Source organism: Saccoglossus kowalevskii, chromosome 18 (genome assembly GCF_978046115.1).
Source record: "Saccoglossus kowalevskii chromosome 18, keSacKowa6.1, whole genome shotgun sequence".
NCBI lineage: Eukaryota > Metazoa > Hemichordata > Enteropneusta > Harrimaniidae > Saccoglossus > Saccoglossus kowalevskii.
In genome coordinates this window covers 30,851,186-30,866,324 of record NC_140658.1, presented here as the reverse complement: position 1 = coordinate 30,866,324, position 15,139 = coordinate 30,851,186, and the positions used below count along the sequence as shown (strand labels likewise).

The window sequence follows — 15,139 nt, the reverse complement described above, 5'->3', positions numbered from 1 at the left end:
GCCAGCGACCCCTGAACCTTTCACGATTGGCCATGACAAAATCTGCGTGACTATAATTTGCATATGAAAGTACCCGGATCTGGTAAGAAATCTTACCAGTGAATTGCAGCACCCAACAGTCAGTCGTGCCTAACGGCACTCCATACTTCCTGTCCCGACGTTCACAATTTATTCACCGCCTATTACGTGTATACACAATATTTATTAATAATAACAATATAGTAATATTAGGTACGACCGACTGTCGACAGTCTAAAGTGAATACAACAAACTCTACTTCCATGTGCGCGCCTTGAATATATTTCCATAAATTATTATAAATTAATATATTTCCATAGCGGTAGGGAGAATTAGAAACATGAGACAAATAAAACATTGCCACTTAGGCATACGTGATAAATTATGATTTAAAAAATCATAGTAAATACTAAATGCAATGAGATCGAGGCTTAGATTGTTATGCCATAGTCAAACGAGATGTGCCCGTGTTAGACAATTGGTCAGGTCAAATGTTAAATTGCATTTATCGACCAATCATATTGCTTGAAATTGTATCACGTTGTAAAAGCGTGTCGGAAAATAACTGATAAATGTGTGTGAAATACGTAAAAACTACGTATAGTACTCGACTTATAGTCATTTGCTTGTTTATCACTTGGGTGAAATGATTACTCACACAATACAAACTTTTAAGACTAATCGAGTCTATAATTATACTCCAAAAACAGTCTCTTTAAACACTCAGGGCGCAATTGAAATGAAAGAGCGAAGCGTAAACATTCGTTTCCATGGCATACCTTCTGAGGCTAAACCATGCCTCGATCGAGTAAAGCGTTACTCCCTTGTCCAAATAACATCTGAGTGCTTCTCTTGTCGAATTTGCATAATTGATGAGTATCAATCAAACAAGAAAATGTAAATATCCTTAGTGTGCATATAATAGCGATCTAATCACGTGGTGATATTTACCTATCACCACAAATAATGAAGATGTTTTCCTGAGAGTTTATTTACATCGTATAGTTTTCACATTTGTGTTTGACTCAGCGTGAACATTGCACTGAATCATGATGTGTAGTGGCTGACGCGATGGTTGTTACATCGCAACACTTTACATTGCGCTGTTCATTTTGTTAATTTCACTTTCGGAACATTTGAGGAGTTGTTTCATACTACTAGACTACCATAATAATATAATATATAACTGCGATAGCGCCAAATAATTGTGTCGGCACACCATTTAGATTGTAAAACTCGTGGATATGAACATGTCTCAAAGACTGCAAAGAATTTCAACACAATATTAAATTTAAAGAGGATGAAATACGGCAAATTCAGAAAAAATATTGTGTACGATTAATGTATGACTACATAGAGTAATGTGTTCACTGACAACGATATGTGTTTAGATGTATGACAACATAGAGTACTGAATTCACTGACAACGGTACGTGTTTACATGTATGACTACATAGAGTACTGAATTCACTGACAACGACATGTGTTTAGATGTATGACTACATAGAGTAATGTGTTCACTGACAACGGTATGTGTTTAGATGTATGACTACATAGAGTAATGTGTTCACTGACAACAGTATGTGTTTACATGTATGACTACATAGAGTAATGTGTTCACTGACAACGGTATGTGTTTAGATGTATGACTACATAGAGTAATGTGTTCACTGACAACGGTATGTGTTTACATGTATGACTACATAGAGTACTGAATTCACTGACAACGATATGTGTTTACATGTATGACTACATAGAGTAATGTGTTCACTGACAACGATATGTGTTTAGATGCATGACTACATAGAGTATTGTGTTCACTGACAACGATATGTGTTTCGATGTATGACTACATAGAGTAATGTGTTCACTGACAACGATATTTGTTTCGATGTATGACTACATAAAGTAATGTGTTCACTGACAACGATATGTGTTTAGATGCATGACTACATAAAGTATTGTGTTCACTGACAACGATATGTGTTTTGATGTATGACTACATAGAGTAATGTGTTCACTGACAACGATATTTGTTTCGATGTATGACTACATAGAGTACTGAATTCACTGACAACGATATGTGTTTACATGTATGACTACATAGAGTAATGTGTTCACTGACAACGGTATGTGTTTAGATGTATGACTACATAGAGTAATGTGTTCACTGACAACGATATTTGTTTACATGTATGACTACATAGAGTAATGTGTTCACTGACAACGATATGTGTTTAGATGTATGACTACATAGAGTAATGTGTTCACTGACAACGGTATGTGTTTACATGTATGACTACATAGAGTAATGTGTTCACTGACAACGATATGTGTTTAGATGTATGACTACATAGAGTAATGTGTTCACTGACAACGGTATGTGTTTACATGTATGACTACATAGAGTAATGTGTTCACTAACAACGGTATGTGTTTACATGTATGACTACATAGAGTAATGTGTTCACTGACAACGGTATGTGTTTACATGTATGACTACATAGAGTAATGTGTTCACTGACAACGGTATGTGTTTACATGTATGACTACATAAAGTAATGTGTTCACTGACAACGATATGTGTTTAGATGCATGACTACATAGAGTAATGTGTTCACTGACAACGGTATGTGTTTACATGTATGACTACATAGAGTAATGTGTTCACTGACAACGATATGTGGTTAGATGCATGACTATATTGAGTAATGTGTTCACTGACAACGATATGTGTTTAGATGCATGACTACATAGAGTATTGTGTTCACTGACAACGATATGTGTTTTGATGTATGACTACATAGAGTAATGTGTTCACTGACAACGATATTTGTTTCGATGTATGACTACATAGAGTAATGTGTTCACTGACAACGATATTTGTTTCGATGTATGACTACATAGAGTAATGTGTTCACTGACAACGGTATGTGTTTACATGTATGACTACATAGAGTAATGTGTTCACTGACAACGATATGTGTTTAGATGTATGACTACATAGAGTAATGTGTTCACTGACAACGGTATGTGTTTGCATGTATGACTACATAGAGTAATGTGTTCACTAACAACGGTATGTGTTTACATGTATGACTACATAGAGTAATGTGTTCACTGACAACGGTATGTGTTTACATGTATGACTACATAGAGTAATGTGTTCACTGACAACGATATGTGTTTACATGTATGACTACATAGAGTAATGTGTTCACTGACAACAATATGTGTTTAGATGCATGACTACATAGAGTAATGTGTTCACTGACAACGGTATGTGTTTACATGTATGACTACATAGAGTAATGTGTTCACTGACAACGATATGTGTTTAGATGCATGACTATATTGAGTAAAGTGTTCACTGACAACGATATGTGTTTAGATGCATGACTACATAGAGTATTATGTTCACTGACAACGATATGTGTTTACATGTATGACTACATTGAGTAATGTGTTCACTGACAACGATATGTGTTTAGATGTATGACTACATAGAGTAATGTGTTCACTGACAACGGTATGTGTTTACATGTATGACTACATAGAGTAATGTGTTCATTGACAACGATATGTGTTTAGATGCATGACTATATTGAGTAATGTGTTCACTGACAACGATATGTGTTTAGATGCATGACTACATAGAGTATTATGTTCACTGACAACGATATGTGTTTACATGTATGACTACATTGAGTAATGTGTTCACTGACAACGATATGTGTTTAGATGTATGACTACATAGAGTAATGTGTTCACTGACAACGGTATGTGTTTACATGTATGACTACATAGAGTAATGTGTTCACTGACAACGATATGTGTTTAGATGTATGACTACATAGAGTAATGTGTTCACTGACAACGGTATGTGTTTACATGTATGACTACATAGAGTAATGTGTTCACTAACAACGGTATGTGTTTACATGTATGACTACATAGAGTAATGTGTTCACTGACAACGGTATGTGTTTACATGTATGACTACATAGAGTAATGTGTTCACTGACAACGGTATGTGTTTACATGTATGACTACATAGAGTAATGTGTTCACTGACAACAATATGTGTTTAGATGCATGACTACATAGAGTAATGTGTTCACTGACAACGGTATGTGTTTACATGTATGACTACATAGAGTAATGTGTTCACTGACAACGATATGTGTTTAGATGCATGACTATATTGAGTAATGTGTTCACTGACAACGATATGTGTTTAGATGCATGACTACATAGAGTATTATGTTCACTGACAACGATATGTGTTTACATGTATGACTACATTGAGTAATGTGTTCACTGACAACGATATGTGTTTAGATGTATGACTACATAGAGTAATGTGTTCACTGACAACGATATGTGTTTTTATTCGACAATTTATTCTCTTGTATATTTCAAACCCATTCAAAGAGGCTTACTCGATTTTGTTCATCCCGTACCATGATAGAAGATCATTGAAACAAATTATCAATAATGTTCTCTTCGAGTGGCATGTAGTTTAATGTGAAACCGTTTTAACTGTTGAACGTTATGAACCATATCTGTAAGTGTGACTGTAACCACACATACAGTCTATATTTCTGATATAATACTTGTTCATTTTGTTATTAAAATTATAATAATGCTAACATACACATACGCCCTTAATATTGGGTTTGGTTCTTTTCAATTAAATGTTTGTTTAACTCGCGTTCAGTTTCGAGCACGGTATGCCTGTCAAGCTTAGTAGAACTACTATAGTTACGTGAAACCAATAGTCAGAATTGTTATAGTCAGGTTGCCAACACAGGTAACATTTGATGCAATTCGTTAATCCGACATCTGTCAAGGCAAGTAAGTAATGAGAAAGAATCAACTTGAGTCATATAGGGACGGACCAATTATTATATATATCGGTAGATGGAGCAACTATGTAATTTTGTCTTCCTGAAAGCGTTCCAGTTATGTACTAAATAACATTTTTTGAAGATTTTCGCGTTTCCAATTGCAATTCAACCGCTCTGTGCGAATACATGTCCATGTGATCTTTACACTAGACACAGGGTATGAGCTCATTTGAGCATAATTGTGGTCAGTCCAATTATCTTTCCTTCTACGTTCATTTCAAGTTAAATAATGCACGTTGACGATAATTAACTCGTCAGCGACTGTTACAGTAATCATTTGTCTTGTCTCTCCCAGTGTGATATCATTGCATATGCTCTTAATACATTTCCCTGAGATGTTCCGTGCAAGCGTTATCTTTCGTAAACGTAATGTTGCTCTACAAACCAGCTTCACGAGGTGGAGCAAACGAACAAACAAACGCGTGTCTGCTATGTACGTATATCTGTGAATTAAAAATGAATGAACCGCAGAGCAATGGGTCGTCAATCTCAATCTAGTTTCTGAAATTTCCAATTAATCTTCAGAAAATAATAACTCTCTTTCTCGTTAAATGGAGAATAGCGACAGCGGGTAGTTTTACCGGGTAGCTGGATTGTACCGATATATCAAAACAAACATGGTTTGTGTGGGAGATTAATTTCTCGTATTTCTGAGAAAGCATGCTTGTCTGTTTCGGAAAACCGGTTCATTGGAGTATCTCATGCGCGGTGTTTTATTGGCATGAACTTTACGTATTGACATTACACAATTACTGTAATTCGATGTGTGGAGAAAATATGTGTGTCTTTTTGCATAGTGTCGAATACATGATGTATAACTGCACTTCAGTTGGATATATGTCGGAAGAGCATATGGCCATGTATGACCAAAATCGTTTTTTTCCCCCACAACAAATAACTATTTCTGATTGCAATTACATGACGTATTGTGCATTTTCATGACATATTGAATGTTCATGCCACGTGGTAATTACAAATATGTTAACGTAGTCTTTTTAAATCATCATGTTGTCATATATTATTTGCAAGAGAGTCAACTGTACATGTAATCTGAATTTCCACCGTACCTACATGTTTAGTTTCTAATACAGTGAGGTAAGACTATTAGCTACCCCGTCCTTCGAAGACTTAAAATGATGATAAAATGTCCCCAAAAGTTGATTTTGCGTAGAACCAAATTACAATTTTGGCCAACTCACTTTGGTATGGACCACCCCGATCTGATATTCAATCGTGGTTTGGTTTGGAAAATACAGTCATGAGTAGTGAATAGAAAAATACTAATATATAATATACAGGTAACTAATGTTTGACATTTACTGTGACAGTGAGACCAGGTTAAAGAAACACAAATAAACCAAAAGCAAACACATGCCCCCCCCCCCACCCACCACCATCACCGACGGACGGAGCTCTGGCAATATATTCACTTACCAATCGATCAATCAATTAATCAATCAAACGACAATTAAAATTCCGACCAACCATCCACGCATAATGAACTATAACCAATCATTCAACTAAAAGTCAACTAGACAAGTAAAACTCCCACAAATCAAACGGCCCACAGCGTACTATAAAGTATTAAAGCAACAACTAAAGCTTTAAAGCAACAACGGTAACATAAAATAAATAATGTGGCATAGCGATTTATACTGTGATCAATTTGGTTGCCCTGGTTGTACCTGATAGATAACTCGTGTAGAGGATTTACTGACTAGCCGTCAGTACTCTATCCGAACAAAGCACGTAGTCTATTTATTTTAAATTACTAATTTCAAAGTCTAACTACTGTTGCTATATGTGTCCCAATAGAGTAGTTGAAAATAGTGACATCTAACTTTAACTCATCATTGCAGGTGTGCCATTGAAGAAATTCCGAAATAACGTTTTTTTAAGCTACAAAGAATACACTGTTTCATGTTTGCGCTAGTTAAAAAAAGCTCTTTTTATGTTTAATTTTTCCACAGTAATGCGACATTGGTTCGATAAAAAAATTGCCTACTTTTGAATATTAATTATCAAATGACGTTTCCTAAAATAAAAAAAAATAACACAACGAAAACATCTATAGAGCTTACACTTTTGAAAGCCGGACAACACGTGATGGCATAAAAACTTACCTGCACTGCCATTTTGGATTGCAATCACCAAAGCTGTTCTCCCTTCCGAGTCTCGACAGTTGATGTTGAAATTCCTTGCGTTCTCCAGTGCGTAGACGAGCGCTTTTTTGTCACCACGCTCCGCCGACAAAAGGAATATTTTTTCCACCGAAACGTTATCGGCATCATATTTATAACTGTACGACATACTATGTTAGATTCGTTTAACACGCTCTAAAGCGATCCTGTTTCCCCAGTTTCCCGTCTTCGCAAATTGAACGCGGTATGACAGAGCGGCAATGAACGCAGTCTATGACTCCCAGGCGGCTTCAGTGAAAATGAATTCATTATCTGTCAGTACCCTGTCGCCGTCTCACACAACTGTAGCATCCCCACTGATGACAACTGTAAATTAATAATTATGGGTGTCGTGTGTATTTAATCCTGTAATTTGTCAATGGGCTGAACATCGATGATTTGCCACAGGCTTTATTCGACGAATCAACAAATCATATAACCTTTATGAATATTAATATGGTAATACCTTCTAAAAGAGTACGCCCTCATTTTTGACGTTATACAGCAGTTGACGCTAGAGAGACGATTTTGTCATACATCAATAAAATATGTAATGGTTTCCACTGGCTGGTGTGGGATACATTAAAGTTAAAAAAAAATATCCAAGACTGACTTTCAAATGAATATGACAGCACTACATCCGTGTTATTTAACTCTTTTTCTAGCCGTTCTGTCTCGTTTGCGTCGCGAATTAGGTAACGTGTTTTCATTCTACAATTTTACAAAAAGCTAAAAGAACAAAGTTCTTAAAAGAAGTTTTAAAAAGAGTGATATTTATATACGGGGGTTAGTGAGCATGACCTGAGCTTTTGATGATCTGCAAACACATTAACGTTAATGAGGGATTAGGCAGACACTACTCCATCTACACGTGGATGTCCAGCAATCAGATATTGATGCCTGAAATAAGGCTCCCGTGCATTACATTTTTCAAACCCGTCATTCGTATATACATAACTATTACACAAAATCCATGGTCCAACGCGTACATCCATTTTTTTTGCATTCCATCGATGGGGGTATTTATCAATTTGTATTTTTAGAGTACATATACTCTCGCAATCAACCGGGATGCACACGTTAAAGTCGAGTATCGTTAGTATCGTTGAAACGTAGAATCTGAATTGGGAGCTTCGATTTTTAATGTGATGCAATAAAACGCGTCCACTCATTTGTCAGTTTTGTAGTGAGTTGATAGAACATACTACATTGTACATTATAGCATGTACATCTATCTCAATAGACATTTCATCATAATCAGGCTATAATCATCTGTATTATGTTATATGGAAATACGTAAATGTATTTATATATCAGCGACTGATTAGGTAAAAGTAAACATTGTTATTATTTTAGTTGCAAACGAACGGGATCGTATGTTTTCTTGGGATATTTTTAAAGAGTAGTACGAAATATATAATACATATAAAACATGTAAATGAGATAAATTCATCCAAAATATCCTGGCATGCTTATTCGTTCGTTTCCAGTGTTTGGACTAGCTCTCAGTCTTCACACGCGACGTCAATGAATTGTTTGTGGATGCACACAAATTGTTAAAAAGAACCGTACTCTGTTGTTATGGCAATGTGTTTTAATACGGCATACATACCTTTATTTCGCCGTTCAAACCTATTTTATTTTATACTGGATTGGTTACATTCGTACAAAACTAGTTAAAATGCTTTTTGTTTCTTGAATCCACGGATCACGTGAATGTCGTGTAGTATCACACCAAAATTATAAATGTCACAATAATGTGAAGCTCACTTTTGATTTCCACATTTTGAAAACAGCACCCCTCCAAGTTACCTTCAGTTAGATCCTAAAATTAATGTAAGTGTACACTAGTCAACATGTGCGCTGTGAATTGGATTGAGTAATTATTACAATTATTATATTTTGTATAGGTTAGATACCAGGTTAATTCTATCATACTCTCATGTCAACCGAGTAGCAGCTGTAAACTAATGTAAAATGGGAAAGGCATACAGGATATCAATATGCTTGTCTTTTCATAATTTCCCTGTAAAAGAGGAAACGGATGGTATCTTCAGAGCACTCGTACATCATTGTTGTTGGTCATCAACGCAGAAAACAGACTCAAAAAGTTTCATAGTTGATAACATTCTGAATCCTCCAATTCTTTGCTTTTTGAGAGAAGATTGAGGATCACGTTGAGCCACGGATGTGCATGGCTTGTTATGCGTTTGCATATTCGTTTCTGTCGACAAACAAGTGAAATCAATTACAAATTTATTCCGTCGCTGCACAGAGTGTATATATATATATATATATATTTATATACGGAGGTTAGTGAGCATGACCTGAGCATTTGATGATCTGCAAACACATTAACGTTAATGAGAGATTAGGCAGATACTAGTCCATGTATACGTGGATGTCCAGCAATCAGATATTGATGCCTGAAATAAGGCTCCCATGCATTACATTTTTCAAACCCGTCATTCGTATATACATAACTATTACACAAGATCCATGATACAACGCGTACATTCGCTTGTTTTTCGGCATTCCATGCTTGTGGTTTTTATCAATTCGTGATTTTCGAGAGTATACTCTAGTACGCACATATACTACGCATAAATAATAAGTATCAATACATTAAATACTGACTTGAATAACATTTTTACTTCATATTCCATGCACATCAGACGCAGTCATGCAACAAATCACGTTTGTAACACATTGTAAGAATATTGTATAACTCATTATGTATTAAAACGTATCATTGATTTATTTGAGTCTAGTGGAGACACTAAAACCTCAATAATATAGTTAATATATGATTAGGCAGTGGGTAAACAATGAAAATCAGAATCAGAAATGTGGCTATTTTTCCATGTAATAGAAGATATTATGTTAAGTTATGCATTCTAGGTGACCACACTTTGCTTGCAAACAAATTGAACTAAATTGACATTGAATACAGCAAAGCTATAACTCCACAAGTACACTCAACTACGATCTCAATTCAACATCATAAGACCGATCACTGACCTCTGTAAACATTCACACTTAGTATGATTTGTAATAACCAAGAAGTATTATAAGTATGAATATGATCTTCTAGATTGTAACTTGTGAGACTGAACTCGTACGTTGTTACCGCCTGTGCGATGAAACACTCGGCTTACTTTTTGCTTTAGTTTAACGTTGATAGACACTATTTTGTATGACGGTTGTGATTTAATTATTATACCTGACACCAGAGCACGCAATCCATTAGATACAAATGTTTACATCCGCTTAAAATATTAGATCATTAGTACGTACAATTCTAAATGCCGTACACAGCCTTGTCATCTCATGTTGCATATAGTCATTGTATAAAGTGTGTTACTCGCCTGGTTCATCTTTATAACATGAATATTATAAGGGAATAGCTTCCTGTTTACAAACATAATGACAGCAAAATTACTTTGTCATTCACAACAGAAAAGTATGAAAACAATAGCTGAAACGCATCACTGGGGTGTCGCCATGTTTGCAGGGTTTATTAGTTTTTTATTTTTTGTATTATGTTATATTGTCATGGTTCAGCATTGCAGTGATGACTTGTTTTATACAAGTTCTTATAATATCAAATGTCCTTTCAGAAAGACAGAAAGCACAGAATTTATAGAACCATGTGATAGGAGACCCTGTGGAGACATTTAATATGATCTATCAAATTCCAATTACAGAATTAGGAAGTGTAAATATGGCCTCATTTGTTTGTTGTACCGCGGAGAGGACACCAGGTAATTTTGAATTCATGGCATCGTACATTACATCGATACAATAAACGAACCAATTCTTATTTGCAATAGGGTTTAAGAATAATGTGTGTCCGATAAGTTGACTTGTTTTGCGGGTTATTATTTAAATCGTTTATGGACAGAACGTTTACTTAATAAGTTGGAGGTGGAATCAACAACTGGTCGACTGAAGGTGAATACGCTCAAAACTATGCCACAGTCAGATGAACGATTATGTCCAAATGAAAATCGAACGTGTTCAGATTATTTTTTCCCATAAATATTATAATGTATTTAACAATCGATAATATGACATGCTACACTTCGACGTGATGTTACAGGTGAAATGTGATATTAAAGTATGTTAAAAATATATTATCGAGAACCGAATACTGTTATTGAACCTCACATCGTTAAAATATATGAAATAACAATTTTAATGTCACTCAAAACTAATGTGTAGCAGTGTGTTCAACCGGTCATCGATTTTTTCCCCATCTATTTCCTATCTTCCGTTTCTCCTTTTCTAGTTATCGCACGCACAGATCGAAGCACTAAACAAACTGCAATATGCAAAACACTGTGTTGTGTACCGATAGTATCAAAATAATATTAACTTTCTAGTAATGTTCGCACTTACATCCCAACTAAAATTCATCATTGATTATTATTTGCATACATTTGCGTACTGTTCTTTTACTCGTGACGTCATCATTGTGTATACGTTTGCATCTAGTGCGTACTTATAACAGATAAGCATTCTCTCCCGCAGACATCAATGCATTTGCTCCTATACCACTTGTTAAAATTCCTTCACATTTTATTCTTAACATTCAAAACTATTTTTATGATGAATTAGTTTTCATAGATGAAATATCTAAGCCAATCGCGTTACAGCTTGGAATGAACGAGACTACTCACAAGAATGTACCTGACTGGCTAACTAACCTTGACACCTAAACGTCTGACCAATCAGAGAGCTTGTTTTCCGACATATTTTTGTTTCTGCCTATCAAATTATACCCTTTATAAATAACTATTGTCATTTGATGGATATTACATGACTGTGTGCATTAATAACATTCAGGTCACGTGAGACATTCCAGGATAGTAATTAACATTACCTAACAATTTTCATATATGACTCATAAATAAATTCTCTCATAGAAAGTATGATTTATAGCACAATGGAATACTGATGTATATGGGTTATATTTTAAATGTGCCTTGGTGATTTCCATCATTGTCAGAACGCTACTGTAGTCAACACGATAGATTTTTTGTGCACGTTTGAATGTTTTTTATTTGCTATAACATCTTGATAAAAAACGCTTTAATTTATCGTAAATAAAAGTATGCGGAAAAATTACATTAAGATTGTAATCAAACCTTGTTGATTCAGCAAATGCAGTCAAATAAAGGAGGGATGTACGACGACAAAACTATTTTGAAAAAAGCATCCCATATGTATTTCACATTAACGAACACAGGTGCACATATACCGGAAAATTGTCAATTACATTAATATTTTAAACTTGAATTCTTTTTATGACAAAATTTATTAGCAACTGTGATGTTGAGTTCTGGTTCAAGTATGAATTAAAAATCAATATATCCTAATTTGATTAATTCAATTCCTAGAGGATTGTTAATTACTGATATTTAAAATAGCGCTAATAGAAGGCCGTGTTTAGGGATTTATCAAGGCTGACACTATCGGAAACATGAAATATTTATTTCTCAGAATATCTACCGCTGATTAGTATCAGACTTAAAATAAATTAGTTTGAATTACATAATGCAATTTTCAATATATGTATCTGGGTGTGGAGGGCATATAGCTTCGTTACATCGACCTAGGGTCGTGTCAGTCGTGACAGTTACTATATATATTTACGAATGCTCTACTTCGTTCTTTTATCACTGGGACAATGAATCAATTTAGCTTCGAACGGGGATTCATTACCCGAAGTATTGCTGATGTAGATGACTGCAAAAAATATCGTCAACGCATGCAATGCATTCATTATAACGAAGTGTCTGTGCATGAAGGTACACACATAAAAATATTAGTAGTATAGTGTGAGTCAGATGTGGAACCGGATGTGTCCACTTATATTAGAATATTCATACTGCATTATTATTATTACAGTTAAGTACTATAGTTTCCAACTTTCTCTCGTTCTCTAGAATACAATTCCAACACAGGCTTAGGTATGTCGCAAACAGGAACATTATCTAATATGACCTTTCTAAAGGACGATTCAACACGTAAACATTGCATTGAATATTAATATTCCCGCAAAGAAAATAATCAGATAAAATGTTATAATGTTTTCATTAACGTAATAACATTTTTGTTGAACTTGGCATGTTGTATTCTAGGAATAGCCATATAGATAATTAATTCCTCAATGAATGAATTTACATAGCGTATATTTTGAATTAATATTACTAATAGGTCATTAATTATCAATAGTATAACATAATGAAATTATAAGTACACTGTCTTGTTTCATTATTAATTTAACTGCATCTAATGGTGTGTGTAGTGTGTATAATCAAATAGTACGATACTAATAGACAAACTTTCAATATTTTGTTCAACGAAACTTTTCATGAAATAAATCACAAAATACAACTTCTGACGGCCATTTTGAGATGAATTAGGCAAACAATATATGTCTATGGTTCATAATTTGTAAGAATATTTTGAATAAAGATCATTAAACTAATTTTGTCCTTGCAATATAACTTTTTCAATTAAGTAATCATCTAATTACATTGCACTATTGTAATGTATAATACAACATTTCCAGTGAATATGTACGAGCCTGTTATGCACTATAAATGAGACATGCTTACGAGACTTGCATTCATCGTTAATAAGTTATGCTAAAACATGCCTGTGACATTTGACCCTACATAACATTTGTATCAGCGATATAAACTTTGATCTTCGCTGTTGTTTTCTTTTATATCACATTTGAGCTACACACTTGTATAGTGTTGCCTTTAACCATTGTTTTCTTTGAGAATGTATTTGAACTACCAACACGTGTGCAACCGTTCTTATCTGTTGACTTGTATATAGTGTGATGACATTTCTTCTTGCAATTTATTATTATGAACCCAACAATTTGTTGAATGTATTTAACATTTGATGTTAGGTGTGAAACATATTCAGAAATTACGACGTTCACGGCTTGTCTGTGTATGGTACTGATTGATTTTCTGCTGAACGTGTTTTTGTTTATCTAGACAATCTTAAACTTCATCACAGAATTCGATTTCAATTTTGTTTTTGTGCGCTAAACAAAACTAATCTAGCAAAATGTAATGTTCTATGTACGTTCCGACATGTCAACTGGATATCAGTTTGGGAAGACGTAAAATCTAGCCAGGCCTTGCAGGTAATATGGGAAACATAAACAATATTTTACGCATTTACAAATGTTGGTAAGATCACAATAGTAATGCTATGTTTTTTATTAGCAAGCACGGAATTAAGAAGCAGACGTATGAAATGAGGGTCAGTGAAGCAAATTTAATGGGCAAAGCGCTTATAAATTGAAGTTATCTCAGATCTTGTAAATAAATAGAAACAGCCTCTTTAATTTATGACCGACTTAGCGCACGTCAAGAAACACTGCTATTTTGAATACATATCAGGTATCTAGGTGATCACATGTCTCATAAATATAAAGAACTTCAATCCACAAATATTGAATACTAAGACATTTCATTCTGATACGATCAAAGATACATTTATTTATTTGTTTCGTCGAATTGTTTGCATAAAGCAATTATTATTTTTTATAAGTATTTAATTAGCTAGACCACTGGTTTTCATTGGACACACGTAGATATGATTTAATAAAGATCAAACCTGGGGTTAGAAGCTGTATATTTCTATTAATAATTAATTGAATTTAAATGTGTAGGTCACGTGACTTCACAGCTGCATTTACTCCATGGCAGTCAAGGTTGTATGTTAAAAGATCGAAACGATTGCCGCATAATTGTGCATTATCGGAAATAAAGTCAACATACGATTAGGTCAAATAGTGTAAATGTGAATAATATGAAATCATTGCCTGGTATTATGAGTATTGTGAGTATCAAAATGAATATAGTGGTATGCAACTTATTTTATTCCTTTCACAATTCAGAATATTTGAAATTGGCGTTTTAAAATTTCAATTAAACAGTAATCCCCCAAACAAAATTGCTTTTAATACTGGAAATCGCCTTGAAATTGGTCTGTTAT

General features: G+C 34.4%; 1 protein-coding gene across 1 annotated transcript in view; it reads right to left on the bottom strand.

Moving 5' to 3' along the window:
• LOC144348171 (short transient receptor potential channel 4-like) overlaps positions 1-7,238 on the bottom strand; it is a 30,411-nt gene extending 23,173 nt beyond the window's left edge. Inside the window, exon 1 of the mRNA XM_078007668.2 lies at positions 7,052-7,238. Coding sequence (XP_077863794.2) covers positions 7,052-7,238 — 187 coding nt within the window. The remainder of the gene's footprint in view (positions 1-7,051) is intronic.
• Between the last annotated feature and the right edge of the window lie 7,901 nt (positions 7,239-15,139).